General features: G+C 37.8%; 1 protein-coding gene across 13 annotated transcripts in view; it reads right to left on the reverse strand.

Moving 5' to 3' along the window:
• The window catches only part of PIK3CB (phosphatidylinositol-4,5-bisphosphate 3-kinase catalytic subunit beta), a 184006-nt gene that overhangs the window by 92218 nt on the left and 72126 nt on the right, over positions 1–19662 (reverse strand). For 9 of the 13 annotated variants that reach the window (XM_084989822.1, XM_021069527.2, XM_084989820.1 and 6 more), the window contains 4 exons: positions 13612–13798; positions 9868–10093; positions 3470–3693; positions 382–561 (listed from right to left, as the gene is read on the reverse strand). In XM_084989822.1, the coding sequence (XP_084845948.1) occupies positions 382–561; positions 3470–3693; positions 9868–10093; positions 13612–13782 (801 nt within the window). In that variant the 5' untranslated portion in view covers positions 13783–13798. The remainder of the gene's footprint in view (positions 1–381; positions 562–3469; positions 3694–9867; positions 10094–13611; positions 13799–19662) is intronic. The other 4 variants (XM_084989825.1, XM_084989823.1, XM_084989824.1 and 1 more) reach the window with 1 other exon arrangement.

The raw sequence follows: 19662 nt of genomic DNA on the forward strand, positions 1-19662 counted from the left end.
AACCAAAATATTTTATATTTTACTTTCCCTAGAATATTTCATATCTAAATCATTTTGTTTATGTAGTGACTGGGTAGGCAGTTATAAAAAACTGTATTAAGAGTGCATAATGCAAACATATGGAGAAATAGACACATACTTATAAACATATATAAACATCATCCCAAAAATATACAGTATAACTAAAAGTAAAATGATGAAAACATGCCAAATGTTAACAATGGTTATCTCAGAGGTATATAGGATAATGGATATCTATTATTTAATTCTATATTTTTTTCTGTAGGCTCCAAATATTCTAATATGACAATGCATTTTTTTTTCAGGAATTTAAGTTGTTAAATATATATACACTGGTAAATTTATAGTTAAAACACATACCTGGAACTGAATTAGGGGGTAATCACCAAACACATATTCTACTCTCCCACTGACTTGCAACACATAGTCATAGGGGCTAACTTCATCTTCTTTGCCATGAATAGTCAAACGTTTTTGGATTGCCAATTCATTTATTTTGACAGGATTCATATTAGGAGATACTTGAAAGCTAAATACATCCTTAAAAAGGAGGTAGAAAAAAGAAGCAATTTTATAGCTATGTGGAAAAAATCACTCCTTACATTTGTACTTAATAGTATTATTTGTAATACACTGTATGCTGCCATACATAATACTTACAAATGTACATCCTATACAATTAATATTCCAGGAAATTTTCTTTCCCCCTACCAATCCTGGAAAATCATTTTTATTTTATTTTTTTTGTCTTTTTGCCATTTCTTGGGCTGCTCCTGCGGCATATGGAGTTTCCCAGGCTAGGGGTCTAATGGAGCTGTAGCTGCCAGCCTACACCAGAGCCACAGCAACGCAGGATCCGAGCCGCGTCTGCGACCTACACCACAGCTCACGGCAACGCCGGATCATTAACCCACTGAGCAAGGCCAGGGATCGAACCCACAACCTCATGGTTCCTAGTCGGATTCGTTAACCACTGCACCACGACAGGAACTCCGAAAATCATTTTTAAATCTAAATGAATTCCTTGTTACATGATGAAATGGCCAAATGAGAATTTTACAGAAGAGCAGGGAGGGCAAAAGAGAAAATGCACATATGATAGAGTAGGTTGACAAATGCCCAATATTCTGATATTCTGTCACTCCTATTTTTCGATGGAAAAATGTTTATTCACTTATGAAATAGTGTTGGTAAAGATTAGGGTTTAGAGCTAAAAAAAAAAAAATATATATATATATATAGCCAAAATAAAATGTTATTAACAATGTGACTTCCCAAAATTATTTTAAAACTTCAAAACTTACTATCCCATATGATCCAATACTTTAGGTATTAAAATTCTTGTTTAATCTCTGGGAAAATATTTAGCCAGAAAATGACTAAGGAAAGATATGATAGCTATATTTCAATTATCTGAATGGGTGGCATGTAGAATGAAGGGAGACTGAATGGATACTTATTCAAATAGGAAAATATAACCAGATGGGGAGAAATCATACAATGTTGGTTTGAATATTTTTAATTTTTTAAATTCAAAATTTAAATGTGTGCTTACTCATAGTGTAAACATGTTGCTTCCAAAGGCAGAGCACTCTCCATAGCAACCAGATAGTTTGGTTAGAGACACAGGATATATGGGACGGTGAAAAGAATTATCACATTGAGTATGCCTAGATGGCTCTAAATTCTAAACTCATCTCTAAATTCCTTTCACTGTTAAGTTCTACCACTGTTTGGAATCCAGTAAAGATTTCAACATGTCTATATTTCTCTTCTAACTTCAAAACATTTCTTTTCACATTTGTTACAATGACCACATTAAAACTTAAATATCCAGTACAGATTTGACCTGTATGTGATGAAATTCAGACTGACCTAGATGGACAAACTGCTTGGAGCCAGTATGTTCAAGTTGATTTCTTATCACCTTTTAACAGTAAAACTTCCTATCCCAACTAGTTCAACAATGCAGAATTCCCTAAACAGTATTTTAAATTTGATCTTTACACTTTATGATATCCAAGCCTTGGCTTAAATTGAACTTTAGTCTTAACATATGTCAGGATAGAGTGACAAACTAGGTTTTTCCCCTAGACAAACTTCCTCTGTAAAAATGCCAGAATGCAGGATCCCTTTTTTACAACTGTCCTAACATACTTAATAACATGCTATTGGAAAGGAGGTGCAAGTTTGATAAAAGAAGAAACACCTGGATAAAATCCTGGCTCTACCACTGACCAGCTAGCTATGAGGTCACAAAAAATAATTTTTTTCTCTCTTTCAGTTTCTTCACTATAAAATGGGGACAAACTAACAGCATGTTACAGGATTGTTGTGAAAGGTATAGTTTCCGACATAGCAAAGTGCTCCATATAGAATGGCTACTGATATGAGGTTTGAAATTCTTGTTTCCATAGTAATTGAAGAAAAAAATCAAAATATCCTTGTTCAAAAAAAATAAATAAATAAATAAAAATATCCTTGTTCACCTATCCTAATTTTAAGGCCAAAGCCGAAATAATAAAATGAGCATACTTGATACAAAAGCAGTAGGACAATCAAGCTTGTAAAATTGCTGTGAACATTCAGATACAGATTAACTGCATATGCTCTCTATTTAACACTCAATTTCATATCATCACTTATTCACATATTCACAGAATGCAAATCTAAGAATATGGAAAAGGAGTTCCCGTTGTACAACAATCATCACAACCCAATCTGTATAACTATAAATGTAATAAAATTCAAGTTAAAAAAATAATAAATAAATAAAAATAAAAATTGGAAAAAAAAAAAAAAAAAGAGGAGTTCCCATTGCGGCGCAGTGGAAACAAATCCGACTAGTCCTTGAGAATGCAAGTTCGATCCCTGCCCCACTAAGTGGGTTAAGGATCCAGCGTTGCCATGAGCTGTGGTGTAGGCTCAATCCCGTGTTGCTGTGGCTGTGATGTGGGCAGGCAGCTGCAGTTCCAATACAACCCCTAGCCTGGGAACTTCCATATGCCATGGATGCAAACCTAAAAAAGACCAAAAAAGAAGAAAAGAAATTATGTCTACATTAAACAATATTATCTAGACCAGGGGTTGGAAAACTTTTCTCTAAAGCACCAAGCTTTGCTGACAACATATGACTCTATACTACATAGTCTTCTTTCTTTCCTTTTCTTTTAAATAAACCTTCAAAATTCTTTTAACTCTTTTACATTTGAAAATAAAATAAAATTCAAAATCACCACAATTTGCTAGCTCTGATCTAGACAAACATACTACTGCATCAAAAAAACATATATGGGCAAAGGATGTGTCACATAATCCTAAATGTATTTCCATCTTAAATGGTCTTTGTCAATGTTTACAAGGTGAGCAACAGCCTCCTCTAAGATTGGGGCTGCATTCTGGTAAAATTTACAAATTTGTTACAAAGTATTTCTTAATATAATACTACCTGACAATTTTCAAAATGAACAGCCACAATGAGCTTTCCTCCATAAAGTTTATCTTCTAAATTTTCAAGGATAGATGGTTCATGCTCTGGTGGATAGGTTTGCTTTAGCCAATCCATCCAAGACAATCCCACAAGTGACTGAATCTTTTCCTCACTGAATTTGCGCATTTTTATTCGGAATTCATTCACTTCAGGATCCTTCAAGGCATCAAATTCATGCAGACCTAAATAAAAGTTTTTAAAGGTGTCAATTTGAGTAGCCAATAATAAAGAGAATACAAAATATATTTAACAAAAACATACTTGGATGTTTGGTTTTTATGAGGCAAACAAAACTAGGCAGGAAAATATTACAAAAGATAAAAAGAATACTCAAGATATAATAACAAATTTCATATACAGAAGACAAATATACAATTAGATTTCTAAAGAATACAAACTTGGAGTTCCCGTGTTGGCACAGTGGAAACAAATCCAACTAGGAACCATGAGGTTGTGGGTTCAATCCCTGGCCTCGCTCGTGGGATTAAAGATCCAGTGTTGCCGTGAGCTGTGGTGTAGGTCACAGATGCAGTTTGGATCTGGTGTTGCTGTGGCGTAGGCCGGAGGCTACAGCTCTGATTCGGCCCCTATCCTGGGAACCTCCATATGCCAAGAATTTGGCCCTAAAAAGACAAAAAAAGACAAAAAAAAAAAAAAGAATACAAACTTGAAACCTCTTAAAGAGATGTAGTTGGTTACCAATTTTACAAAGATCACTGAAATCACAGTACCATTTTAAAACCACATATGAAAGATCCAGTTTTTCTTTACAAATCAAGTAATTATATTGAAAACAGCTAAGAAAGGCTAAGAATCTGAAAACTTTACAAAATAAACCTACAACTCAAGTTATTACTTAACTTAAAAATCAATACTTAGGGAGTTCCCACTGTGGCTCAGCAAGTTAAGAACTCGACATAGTGTCCACAAGGATGCAGGGTCAATCCCTGGCCTCTGAGTTAAGGATCTGGTGTTGCCACAATTTGCAGCATAGGTCGCAGATGGATCTGGGGTTGCTGTGACTACAGATTAAGCCAGCAGCTATAGCTCCAATTGGATCCCTAGCCCAGGAACTTCCTTATGCTGCTGGGGCAACCATAAAAAAAAAAAAAATTCAGCACACTTAGGAGTTCTCTTGTAGCACAACAGCTTAAGGATCTGGCATTGATACTGCAGTGGCTTGAGTCACTGTTCGTGGCTGGGGTTCAATCCCTGGCCTAGGAAATTCCAAATGCCATGGGTATGACCAAAACAAAAATTAAGTAAACTTAAATTTATAAAGTTTCAGTTCACTGTGAGTTTCAAGAATGGTTATCAATTAGTAAAGAATCTCAAAATAGGAGTTCCCGTCGTGGCGCAGTGGTTAACGAATCCAACTAGGAACCATGAGGTTGCGGGTTCGGTCCCTGCCCTTGCTCAGTGGGTTAACGATCTGGAGTTGCCGTGAGCTGTGGTGTAGGTTGCAGATGCGGCTCGGATCCTGCGTTGCTGTGGCTCTGGCGTAGGCCGGTGGCTACAGCTCCGATTCAACCCCTAGCCTGGGAACCTCCATATGCCGCGGGAGCGTCCCAAGAAATAGCAACAACAACAACAACAACAAAAGACAAAAGACCAAAAAAAAAAAAAAAAAGAATCTCAAAATATAAAATTATTCTTTGTTGTGTTTAATTGTGAACCACAGAGTTCCCATTGTGGCTCAGTGGTTAACGAAACAAACTAGTATCCATGAGGACCCAGGTTCGATCTCTGGCCTCGCTCAGTGGGTTAAGGATCCAGTGATGCCATGAGCTGTGGCATAGCTTGCAGAGGAGGCTCTGATCTAGTGTTTACTGTGGCTGTGGTGTAGGCCAGCAACTGAAGCTCTGATTCAACCTCCAGCCTGGGAACCTCCATATGCCATGGGTCTGATCCTTAAAAGCACACACACACAAAAACAGTTATTTCTAGAGTAAATATTAGCATCAATTTGTGATATTAATTAAATATAGAAAAATTAAAATGTTTAAGTTGCATAATGCAGCTAAGGTAAAATCTGGAGGGTTCAAAATGATTTTGTGGATAGTTTTAAACCTGAAATAAAATATAATAATCTAAATTGGCTACAAATGAATAGTAATTTAAGCAGAGCAGCTTAAGAATCTTAGAGCTTCTTTCTCAGCAGATCACTGGTATTACAGATAAGGGAAGGGAAATAAGTACCTAATAGTATATAGATCTAACAAAAATCAACTCTTTATCTTCCTTTATTAACTAAAAGTCATGTCTAATCCACTTTCTAAATGCCTCTCAGCTCTGACTACTTTTCTTAGTTCCTGTAACCATTAACTTAATCCTGGCTATCATCATCCCTCCTTTGGATTAATTACCACATTAGTTTTTCATTACTTTTTCTACTCACAATATTAATCCCTCTAATCTATTTCCATTCTCCATCCAACAATTTTTCTAAAATGCAAATGAGATCATGTTATGCCCCTACTTAAATCCATTCAAGAGGTTCCCAACTGCTCTTATAAGAGTCTACATCCTAAAAAAAAGAAAGAAAATGGGAGTTCCCGTCGTGGCTCAGCAGAAACAATTCCGACTCGGAACCATGAGGTTGTGGGTTCGATCCCTGGACTTGCTCAGTGGGCTAAGGATCCAGCATTGCCCTGAGCTGTACAGTCACAGATGCGGCTTGGATCTGGCATTTCTGTGGCTGTGGTGTATGCCGGCAGCTACAGCTCCGATTCGACCCCTAGCCTGGGAACCTCCGTATGCCTCGGGTGGGGCCCTAAAAGGACAAAGGGACCAAAAAAAAAAAAAAAAAAGAGTCTACAGCCTAGATGGCTGTGCATGCTCTGAAGCTGTTTACCTCTCTGGTCTTCCTGCTTATCCTAGCTGTCCCTTAAGCAAAACAGTATCAACTTCTTTTTTCCTTTATTGGGTCATCCTTCACATGTGCCACTTCCATTTCCAAATCCTTTCACATGCTCAACTCCTAATAAGCACTGAAGGCTCAGATTGGCTGTATGTCCTCTAAGAGGATGTCGAAGACTCATCCAGTTAAGTGAACTTCCTTGACGTATAGCAGTTTATACACTGTATTAACTGTCTGTTTACTGATCCATTATTCCCATTGGATGGTGAGCTCCAAGCCAACATCACTGAAGTTCACTGCTCTGGTCCCAAGTATAAACACTCAACATAAACTACTGAACTGCAATGCTACTGTTTCACTAAATTTTTCAATATATTATAAATAAGAGACTTTTTTTTTTTTTTGTCTTTTTGTCTTTTTAGGGCCGCACCCTCAACATATGGAGTTTTCCAGGCTAGTGGTCAAAACAGAGCTGTTGCTGCGCCACGATGGGAACTCCTGTAAGGTACTCTTAAGTTAACTATTAGAGTCAACTGAAAGTATAGATTCCTTTAATTCATCCAAGACTCACAATCCCAATCTCTTGGAATCCATTTTTTAAGAAACTGATGAAGCCTAAAATTGAGAACCACTACAAAGAGCTCTTAAAAATAGAAACTTTGGGAGTTTCCGTCGTGGCGCAGTGGTTAACGAATCCGACTAGGAACCATGAGGTTTCGGGTTCGGTTCCTGCCCTTGCTCAGTGGGTTAACGATTCGGTGTTGCCGTGAGCTGTGGTGTAGGTCACAGACACAGCTCAGATCTGGTGTTGCTGTGGCTCTGGCGTAGGCTGGTGGCTACAGCTCTGATTCGACCCCTAGCCTGGGAACCTCCATATGCCGCGGGAGCGGCCCAAGAAATAGCTAAAAAACAAAACAAAACAAAAACAACAACAACAACAAAAAAAATAGAAACTTTGCCAAAAATAAAAAATTAAGCTGGGAGTTTCCTGGTGATCTAGTGGTTAGGGTTTGGCACTTTCACTGCTGCAGCTGGGGTTGAATCCCGGGTTTGGGAACTAAGGTCCCCCATCAAGTCACTGCATGCCACAGCCAAAAGTAAAATAAAATAAAATAAAAGGGCTGATCAACATCCCTTCTCCAAATGATTAATTCTTTAAAAAAGAAAAAAAAAAGTTAAGCTAAGTAATTTGGTTTTTTGTTTTGTTTTGTTTTTGTTTTTTTTTTTTTGCTTTTTAGGGCCACAGCCACAGCATATGGAAGTTCCCAGGCTACAGGGTGAATTGGAACGACAGCTGCTGGCCTACATCATAGCCACAGCCATGCAGGATTCAAGCCACATCTGTGACCTACACCACAGCTCATAGTAATGCTGGATCCCTGACCCACTGAACGAGGCCTGGGATCAAACCCACGTCCTCTTAAGGATTCGTTTCCGCTGTACCACATGGGAACTCCACACAAAGTAATTTAATTTTAAACCTAGTTAATTGCCTATATGCCTTACGGTATGAAAATCTGACAGCAAAGCTTAAATTTTTAAGATAAGACTACTATATAATTTAGAGTTTAATAAAAATTTTTGAAATTAAAAAAGTACTGAGTGAACAATTTCTTCATACTAAAGATACAATTTTAAAATCCAATAGACTATATATTTTCTTCATTTGAAGATATGCCACAGCTTTAAACAGATTAGAAGAAAAAGGTAATGCTCAAATAATTTTTTTAGGATGCTGACAAAATCCTCTGATCAAGATTTACTACTGGGTGTTTGGAGAAATTAACACAGGAGTAACAAGTACTTCACTACAGAGAATAATCAGAACCCCAACAGCAGCTCTGTAAGTAATTATTTAGAATAAACATAGAAAATAAAATGACCAGGCATATCATCTTCCAGGAAAAGGTATTTTTAGACCCATCAGGGCAGTTATGTCTGTAAAGGTTCTATTGTTTTCTTTAGGGAGGAGGAGGCAGCAAACTTGTTCCTGAAGTTAAACTGAAATAATTGTTTATTGTTTTCTCAGGACGCATGACCTCACCAAATCCTGGTTGTAGTCATCAGATACAAATCAGCAACTGCAAAAACTGACTTGCTAGGTGTCTAAAGTAAAAATTGATTCTAAAATATTAAAACAGGCTTATTCAACTTCCTAAATGTTAACAACTGAATTTGCACATATGATATAATGCCAGCCATCCTAAACTGCGGAGGATCTAAAGTACAATTTATAAATTTTAAGAGTTTATAAACAGTTTAATTCAACACAATAAAACACTCCTGATATTTTCTTAGTCATTCAAATTGCATGGCAACTTCATTTATAAAATTTTGTACAATAAGCTTCAAGATACTAAATGAAATATGTTGCACTGCTTACAGAAAGAGAAATTCAATTCTAATATATACTAGATCCGGGTGCTGTTGGTAAAAGGTAAAGTCAGAGGTGCCAAATAAAAAGAATTGTGTCCCATTTTATTTGAACTTTAGGTAGTGAATGACTTTTAGCATTAAGTGTATCCCACAGATCTGTTTTTTTTTTTGTGTGTGTGTGTGTGTGTGCGTGTGCTTTTCAGGGCCACAGCTATGGTATATGGAGGTTCCCAGGCTAGGGGTCCAATCAGAGTTACAGCTGCCAGCCTACACCAGAGCCACAGCAACACCAGATCTGAGCTGTGTCTGACCTACACCACAGCTCATGGCAACGCCGGATACTTAACCCACTGAGCAAGGCCAAGGATCGAACCCGCAACCTCATGGTTCCTAGTCAGATTCATTCCCGCTGGGCCACGACAGGAACTCCTCTCCTGTATTTTTATTGGTAAATCAGACAAGCATAGGTAGAGATGACGGTGGCTAGTGACTCCATTTCCTTTGGAGATCAAGACCTGAAGAGAGCACAGTGATCTAAGTTTTTAAAAGATGGTAAATCTCGGAGTTCCAGTTATGGCTCAGTTGGTTAAGAACCCAACTAGTATCCAAGAGGATATAGGCTCAATCCCGGGCCTTGCTCGGTGTATTAAGGATCTGGCGTTGCCATGAGCTGTGGTGTGGGCTGGCAGTTGTAAGCTCCAATTAGACCCCTAGCCTGGGAACTTCCATATGCTGCAAGTATGGCCCTAAGAGAAAACAAAACAAAAGGGCAAGAGACAAGAAAGAGTGAATGAAAGAAAGAAAGAAAAGAAATGAGAAGTTTCTGGAGTTCCCTTCATGGCTCAGTGGTTAACGAATCCAACTAGTAACCATGAGATTGCAGGTTCGATCCCTGGCCTGGGTGGATCCTTAACCCGCTGCGCCATAAGGGAGCATCCAAAAATTTATAAACATTTATTCCGGATTTCTGTACTTACTTTATCTCAGACTGGCAACAATTTACAGACCAGCACTGGTCCATGGACAACACCTTGCAAAGCAATGTCTCAGATGATACTACATTTTTATACATATAGCAACAAACACATCAAAAATTCACACTAAGAATTTTTTAAATTACCTCTTCCTATAAGAACTCCAATTTTTGAGTCTAATTTTTCCCCTGGGTCACAACTCCTTGTTACTAATTTAAGAACAGGAAGAAAAGGCCTGACATCACAGAGTCTTCTTGTTTCATCTTCGAGCTCCTCATATACAGCAGTTTGATTCACACATGCAAACATATAGGAGTCAATTTCCATAAGGAGGTTAAACATTGGGTAATTGTGAACTTGCTTCCATAACATCTGCAGGAAAAAAAACAATAACACACTTTCTGAAATGTAATTAGTTGCTTAAGGGTACGAAGATATCTACAAGTATGCTCACTGCAGCACTCTTTGTAAAATTAAAAAGTTGAGGACAATTCAACTGTTTAGCAATAAGGGATTGCAATAGGAATTATGGAATATTAAAGAACTGTGAAAATAAAATGGGAAAACAAGGTAACACAGAAACTAAATTATACCATATTAGGGTTGGCTCTTTTAAAAATAGTAAATTGAGGGAGTTCCCGTCGTGGCACAGTGGTTAACGAATCCGACTAGACCATGAGGTTGCGGGTTCAATCCCTGGCCTTGCTCAGTGGGTTAACGATCCGGCGTTGCCGTGAGCTGTGGTGTAGGTTGCAGATGTGGCTCGGATCCTGCGTTGCTGTGGTTCTTATAGGAAGAGGTAATTTTAAAAGGTAATCGCAGCTACAGCTCTGATTAGACCCCTAGCCTGGGAATCTCCATATGCTGTGGGAGCGGCCCGAAAAATGGCAAAAAGACGAAAAAAAAAGTAAATTGAGGGAGTTCCCTCATGGCTCAGTGGGTTGAAAGATCCGGCACTATCACTGCTGTAGCTCTGGTTATAGCTGTGGCAAGGGTTCAATCCCTGCCACAGGTACAGCCCAAAAAATTAATAAATGAAAATAGTAAATTGCAAGAAAATATGAATAGTATTAACCCATTTTTGTAGAGCAGTATAAATGGCATGATGAAAAAATTGCATTAAAAGTGAATATCTATAAAGAATAAGAATCAGTAAAAATGTCCATATTGATATTTTTGTGAACATAATTTCTAATCTAAAAAAAGAACACTTCAAGTATGTATCATCTATCATCTCCATTCAAAATTTATATTATTTTTGTCCTAAATTCTTCCATTCACCAGAGTTATCTCTATTGAGTAGCAGTGCCCTGTCAAGATGAGCACAGTTGATCTCTCACCATCTCCTCACAAGTCTCCTCAATGAGATCATATAAAAGAAGGTCACCATACAGACACAAGATGGCTTGTATTTTTTAATTGCAACCATGGCAAAAGTCAACAACTGAGGGATAAAAATTGGGGCAAATCCTCAGATTAAGTTATATAAACAAAGAGGAGAAATGAATATTAGGCAACAAAAAACAGTTAAGTTGAACTTCATCAAAAATAAAACCTTTTTGGAATTTTCCTGTGGTACAGTGGGTGAAGGATCTGACATTGTCACAGTGGCTCAGGTAGCTGGCTCAATCCCTGCCTGGGAACTTCCATATACCAAAGGTGTGGCCAATAAATATATATATATATATATATATATATATAAAATATGTGTGTGTATATATATATTACGCTAAATGGCACAAAAGGTCAACTACTGCGTGATTCCACTTATTCACTTATATGAGATAGCTGGACTAAACAAATTGGCAAGAGTCAGAAACTCAAATAGAGATTACCAGGGACTAGGGGAGGGGAAGTTTATTATTTAATAAGTACAAAGTCTGTGTTAAGTCCTTTAAATGGATAGTGGTGATGGGTTGGGCAAATCATGAATAAACTTAATACCACAAAGCTGTGTGCCTAAAAAAGACTCTATTGGTAAATTGTATGTGATGCATATTTTATAATAAATTCTTTTAGGAGTTCCCATTGTGGCTCAGCAGAAATGAACCCAGCTAGTATCCATGAGGATGTGGGTTTGATCCCTAGCCTTGCTCAGTGAGTTAAGGATCCAGCATTGCTGTGGCTGAGGTGTAGGTCAGCAGCTGCAGCTCCAATTCGACCCCTAGCCTGGGAACCGCCATATGCCACAGGTGCGGCCCTAAAAAGACAAAAATAAATAAATAAATAAATACATAAATATTTTTACAGGAGCAGATTATCAATAGTTAATTCAGCTTCTGCTATAGTCACCTGTCACTGGTGACTGTAAAAATAAGTGCACTCTCTGCACTTGTAGGGTCCCTAAAACAAAAATTTTTTTCCCCACTTTAGGGATCATGCCGTTTTAGAATTCTCATGACTTCTGAATGAAGAAGCTTGGAAAAGAGTTAAGGGCTGTCCAAAGTCAACAGCTTTAAAAAGGATTATCACAAATACTTCTTAAAATATCATAAACTCTGACTGCTATATTGGGTCAGCTATTTGAAAAACATTAAAGAAAAAGTTAAGAAAAGTCATTTTAAGTTGGAGTCCTCACAAATCAATAGCACTTACCAATTCACTTGAAAAAATAATCCAACAAAACAGGGAAGCCTTGTTATGTAAAAGAATTTGCTTTCAAAGGAGGACATACCATTCATTACTGGGAAAAAAATCTAGTGAACAGTAGAAAACCTTTTCTTCCCCCAGAGTGACCATGAAAAGTAGTGGGGGTGGGGACGGAAGATGGATAAGAAAAAGGGAAGGAAAAGGAGAGAAAATATAACTAACCAAAAGTCACATTTAAAAAATAAATAGGGGAGTTCTCATTGTGGCTCAGCGGAAATGAATCTGACTAGTATCCACGAGGACACAGGTTCGATCCCTGGCTTTGCTCAGGGCGTTAGGGACCCCGTGTTGCCACGAGCTATGGTGTTAGTCCAAGACACGGCCTGGATCTCTCAATGGTATAGCTGTGCTATAGGCTGTCAGCTATAGCTCTGATTCGACCCCTAGCCTGGGAACCTCCATATTCTGTGGGAGAGGCCCTCAAAAAGACAAAATAATTAAATGAAAAATAAATAGGGAGTTCCTGCTGTGGCTCAGTGGCTTAAGGACCCAACGTTATCTCCATGAAGATGTAGGTTTGACCCCTGGCCTAGTTTAGTGGGTTAAGGATTCGGCACTGCCATAAGCAGCAGTATAGGTTGCAGATGCAGCTTGGATTTGGTGTTGCTACGGCTGTGGCACAGGTATCAGCTTAAGTACCGATTCAATCCTTAGCCCGGGAACTTTCTATATGCCACAGGTGCAGGCATTAAAATTAATTAATTAATAAGCACTTTTTTAAAAAACATGTGACAAGCTCAAAGACAGTAAGTACAAAGATCTTAACCTCAAAATAAAACTTGCTTTGACGATGCCAAATTTCTTTTGATAACCTGAACAAACTTTTCCAACTAGTTAACATAAGCTAGTTTGTTAAGCTAGGTATCACTCATAGACTTAAAAAAATTAAAAGAAAGTGTGAGAGTGCGTATGTTTTATAACAGCCAAAAAACAGGATCCAAGACAAAGTAAGGATCAAAATCTTTAAAATGTAATGATTTATAGGTTAAACTTCCCTCAAATTTATCATATGATTTACATTAATAAATTTCTTTTTCGGCTGCACCTATGGCATGCAAAAGTTCCTGGGCCAGGGGTCAAATCTAAGCCACAGCAGCAACCCAAACCACAGCAGTGGCAATGCCAGATCCTTAAGCTACTGAGCCGCCCAGGAACTCCTATCAATTTTATAACAGAACATTTTCTCCTAAGTGATTGGGTAAATAAGCTATGTTAATAGCAATTTTACATGGTAACATTACCTGCTTAATATAGGAAATGGTAGCTTCCCGAGGTACCTCCAACTGGATATAAATCCCAGTGGGTAAAAGGAAATCCACAGGTATGGAGCCATCAGATGCTATCTGTGAATCCACTGCCCAGATGTCAAGGATGTCTGCCATAGCAGGAGGCATTATGAAGCGGAAGCACATTCATAACCATGAGGCCCTAGAAATCAGTAAGTGAATTACTTAGCCAAATTTTATACTAAAACATGATAAACTACGAAAGTCCGTAATTACTCCTTGGGTTTCAATATAAAAATTAATGTAACAGGAAGCCAATTAAATTAAGCAAGAGTAAGCTACCATTACTTAAAAATACTTCTGGTTATCACTAGGTAAATTATATATACACACCACAATAATTCAAACTCAATGTAAGTGTATACAACATGTGAAAGATGAAAAGAGTACAGGGTCCTAAGAATTCAGTTAATAACCACTCTCCAGACTTTACTTAGATGATTAAGACTGACTTCTTCGGCCATGTTTTTCTTGGCAAATTCTATGAAAATGGCAATTAAGAGCCCCTTCTTCCAAAAATAATTTTCTATCAATCTCATGTGAGAAACAAAATGTCATGAAGTTAGTCCCATGACCCACCACCAAAGTATTAAAAAGATCAAACCCCTCAAACCATCTGTAAGGCCCTGTGACTCTGGTCCTATGCTTCTCTGACCACTTACTTGTAGCACTTACCCTTGTGCCACAAGTGCCTTTTATCTCCTGCTGCTAGACCTATGTTCACAGATATTGCTGATGCTTCCCTAACAAAAATCACTATTCCAACAAATGAACTCTTCAAGTGGACCATTTAAGTCTCATCTATTCATTAAAGGCTTCCTTCAAGAAGGCACAACAGTAATGCTGGAAGGAATGGGCACTCAAGTTCAAAAAAAAACAAGGTTCAACCCCATTTATTCAAAAAAATGAAAGTGTCGGAGTTCCATCATGGCTCAGTGGAAACAAATCTGACTAGCATCCATGAGGACGGAAGTTCGATCCCTGGCCTCACTCAGTGGATTAAGGATCTGGCGTTGCCGTGAGCTATGGTGTAGGTCACAGACTCAACCCAGATCTGGCATGGCTATGGCTGTGGTATAGGCCAGCAGTTACAGCTCCAAAACTACCCCTAGCCTAGGAACCTCCAAAAAAAAAAAAAAAAAAAAACCCAAAAGTGTCATGTCAAAAGAAACAGGCACCAACTTGAAGCATTTTTGAGCATCAAAAACAAAAATGACATGTATAATTAAAACATATCAAATATATACAAATATGAACCAATAATGATAGAGAAAAACCCTTTCGGTCTACTTCGGAGACTGTTTCGAAACAACCTTGGAAATACAAATATGGATTAAATATTAGATGATTGAAACAACCTTGGAAACATAAATATGGATTAAATATTAGATGATTTTTAGGGAAACACTCATTTTGTGAGGTATAATAATGGAATGTTTGTTATGTTTCCAAAAATCAGTCTTTATCAGTTCACTTAGATGTGGGGGTGGCAAGGATGGACTGCGGGTTTGGGGCTGGCATATGCACACTGTCGTATATGGAATGATTGGCCAACAGTGACCTGCTGTATAGCACAGACAACTCTAGCCAGTATTCTGTAATAATCTATGTGGAAAATGAATCTGAAACAGAATGGGTGTGTATATGTATGACTAAATCGCCTTGTTATAAAGCAGAAATTATCACAACCTTGTAAATTAACTATATTCAATAAAAGTTTTTTAAAAATTAAAAAATAAATAAGTCAGAGATGCACAGTGAAGTATATAGAGAGGTAAAAATGACATTATGGGGAGTTCGCATTGTGGCTCAGTGGTTAAAGAACCCTACTAGCATCAATGAGGACCTAGGTTCAATTCCTGGCACCGCTCAGTGGGTTAAGGATCCCGCATTGCTGTGGCTGTGGCATAGGCCAGCAGCTACAGCTCCGATTGGACCCCTAGCCTGGGAGCCTCCTATGCCAAGGGTATGGCCCTAAAAGACAAAAAAAAAAAAAAAAAAATGACGTTATGCTTGGCATTTTCTTTAAATTATTCTATTTTTTTTTTTTTAAAGTGAATGGGTAGCTGAATTCAAGAAAGGTACAAAGGTAATTCAATGTGAAGAGGGATAGTCTTTCAGCCATCTTTTCAAAGAGACTGATTGCATCTCACAGCATCAGCTCCCCAGATTCAAAATTATAACCTTCTCTGGTATTGGAGGGAGAAGCACTATAGTAGACTTAAGAATTTCTTGATGCAGCAGGTATATCTAAAATGGATTATAAATGTGAATTCATGGGCCCATACCTTTCCTACTTTCTAAGTATCTGGCATTCAAAACTCCCACACATACTACCCTTAATCCAGCCTTGCTGAACTGCTGCTTCCAGCATATTCCTTACTTTCTCCTGTCTCCTACTTTAAACCTATTATTCCCTCTCCCTAGGATGTTCTCAGCTACATATCTCCTGACCAACTCTTACTCTTCTAGACTTGTGGAATTTTCCCTAATGCTCCTCTGTGCACCCAAGCACCAGGGTATACCTGTGTCAAAGCAGGAGCATACTATATTGAAGTTTGCTGCTAAGTGATAGCACCCAAACCTCCTATTATTTCCAGCTCAATAAATGTTTACTTCTGGCTGAATGAATGGATGAAATTCTATGAAAGTTGTTAGCAGAACAATTATATTGGATCATCAAAAATGTGATTTAAATCATTCTTGACAGGAAAAAATTAAAATACGTAGCCTTTAACGTACTCTTTCAGCACCTTGTCTAAAAAAAATACTATAAACAGCTTCCAAAGATGACATCTTTATGGGACATCAAGCTAATATTTTACCAATATATAGATAAAATGCCACATATATCTAAATCTCCTAGAACTCCTTATGTTTAAAAACTTGAAATGATTTAATTCAGAAACCACTTAAGTCTACCTGCATAAGATATAAGCAACATGCTTTGTATGCTTTTATATATCTAGGCTATATTTTGCAATTGAAATGAAAATAATTACTTAAAAACTGGCAAAGCAAGTTGCAACAGCAAGTATTTTACTCCTGCCAACTCAAAATACATGGTAGAGTTTAATCCTTTTGCTTTACATTTAATCATGCTCTTTGCTTAAAACAACATCACACCAATCTCCAAAATCAATTTCCCTATCTTCAATTTCAAGGACAAAATTCTCATATTCAAAATGTCAACCTTTTGAGGTGAAATCTTCAGAAAGATTATAATGATTCATCAAAATAATGATGATGCTTAAAAAGCAATACTGTGTTTGAATGAGACCTAGAAATGTTTTTCTCAACTAAGAGTAAATTATAAAAAGAAATATAGTTGGCCCTCCATATCCACAGGATTCATATCTATAGATTCAACCAACCATGAATTCAACAAACCACAGATCAAAATTTCAGATACACAGGGTTGACTGTATTCATCGTACTACATCTTTTAATGAGGGACTTAAGTATTGGCAGATTTGGTATCCGTCGAGGTTACCAGAACCAAACCTCCACAGATACTGAAAGTGAACAATATTGCAATGTCACATCCAAGTACATAAACTTCTACCTTGATATTACCATATTAATAGTCTGAGTTAGAATGGCTGTCAGACTTTGAAAACACTATTACAGACATATAGCATGTAATTATAGTCTATCATATAGGTTGTTCTTAAGTGTCACTTTAATAAAAGCATATTTATTAGACCAGTTCTCAAGGCTTTCAAAGTACTTTAAGCTAAATATTACCTAGGAGAATAGCTTTCAGTCCTCTCACATTCAGTACTTTTTAAACAAGTATTTTAGGAGTTCCTGTCGTGGCGCAGTGGTTAACGAATCCGACTAGGAACCATGAGGTTGCGGGTTTGGTCCCTGCCCTTGCTCAGTGGGTTAACGATCCAGCATTGCCGTGAGCTGTGGTGTAGGTTGCAGACGCGGCTCTTCGGATCCCGCGTTGCTGTGGCTCTGGCGTAGGCCGGTGGCTACAGCTCCAATTCAACCCCTAGCCTGGGAACCTCCATATGCCGCGGGAGCAGCCCAAGAAACAGCAAAAAGACAAAAATAAATAAATAAATAAATAAACAAGTATTTTATAAATACTTTAAAAATATGAAATGAAATCAATTTACATACATATATACCCAATTTTTAAAAAACCATATAATGTCCTAATTGTAATATAAAGTGAAAATAAAAGAAAATAATAATGCATATTTCATTATGCAAATACTGAACATAACCATAATCCTGCAAAATACAGCCAGAAGTTTGAATCTATACATACAATCACCATGGATATAACAACTGCAAATACAGACTGATCTAGGTGGTTGTACTAATGGCTACTGGGGCCACTGATTTTCAAAATCTCTATCCTCCAAAATTAATGTACTAAAATCATGTAAAAATACTTTATAATTCTATATAATTACAAACTTCAGATCTAGGCTCAGATAATAGTAAGACTTTTAACCATTACATGATAGTAGCATCTCCCCAAACCACTGTATCAACAACAGGTATAACAAAATCATCCCCACAAATTTCAAAATAGGAGGGACTTGGCAGTTCCCCCTGTGGTGCAGTGGTTAACGAACACAACTACTATCCAGGAGGACACAGGTTTGATCACTGGCACCACTCAGTGGGTTAAGAATCTGGCATTGCCATGAGCTGTGGTGTAGGTTGCAGATGCAGCTCAGATCCTGCATTGCTGTGGCTGTGGTGTAGGCTGGCAGCTACAGCTCCAATTCAACCCCTAGCCTGGGAACCTCTATATACCGCCGGTGCGGCCCTAAAAAAGACAAAAGTCAAAAGAGAAAAAAGAGGAAAAAAAAAAAGAGGGACTTCGCCCTGTCCAATTTCAGAATCACTACTCTAGGGTAATTCCAACTATTTCTCAAAGTATTAATGGGGCCTCCAAATTTATCTAGACCTAATTGTAGTCTGTATTTAAAATAGTACATGAACTATTTTAGGAAACATGGAGTTCTCTTTTGTCACAGTGGTTAAGGATCCAGTGTTGTCACTGCTATGGCTCTGGCTACAGCTGTGGTGTAGATTCAATCTCTGGCCCAGGAATTTTTGCATGCCACATGCCACAGGCGTGGCCAAACAAAAAAATAGTAAAGAAAATAATTTACCATACACTTCTACGTATCAATCAATAATGTTTCTTGTATTTGGCTATGTTGTCCTTGACTAATTCCTGAAGGGTAAAAGAAGCTCTAAGAAACTTTAGCCCTTAACTGATTAGAGGAATGTAAGACCAGTATTAACAAGCTCTCATAGATTTCAAGACTCTTAGTAAACATAATGATGGGGTAGTCTAACTAAAACAACATGGTAACTTGCAGTACTTCATGCAGAGCTTCAAGAACACTTTCAAGGTAGATACTAAGAGTGGGGCATACTTACAAAATGTGCTGTGCTGTAATTAAAAATTGTATATTCTGTTTTGGGGGGAGCACACGTGTGGCATATGGAAGTTCCCAGGCTAGGAGCTGAATCAGAGCTACAGCTGCCAGCCACAGCCACAGCAACATGGGATTTGAGCTGTATCTTCGACCTACAGCATAGCTCGAGGAAACACCAGATCTTTAACCCACTGAGCAGGGCCAGGGATGGAACCCGAATCCTCATGGATACTAGTCAGATTCGTTTCTGCTGAGCTACAACAGGAACTCCAAAAATTATATATTCTTTATCTGACCTAAAACTGACACTTTTGCTAAACAAATAAGGTAACAAAACAAATGGTAGCAGGTTAAGTCTTTTATAAAAAATATTTTGAAGAAAATTAAATTACTGCTACATAATTGAAAATAAAATATATTCTGAGAGTTCCCATTGTGGTGCAGCAGAAATGAATCCGACTAGGAACCATGAGGTTGTGGGTTCGATCCCTGTCCTCACTCAGTGGGTTAAGGATCCAGCATTGCCGTGAGCTTTGGTGTAAGTTGCAGATGCAGCTCGGATCCTGCATTGCTGTGGTGTAGGCCAGCCGCA

This window comes from Sus scrofa, chromosome 13 (assembly GCF_054392235.1).
Source record: "Sus scrofa isolate SSC_HxYL_T2T_F1_AM1 chromosome 13, Sscrofa_HxYL_maternal_Yorkshire_Landrace_v2.0, whole genome shotgun sequence".
NCBI lineage: Eukaryota > Metazoa > Chordata > Mammalia > Artiodactyla > Suidae > Sus > Sus scrofa.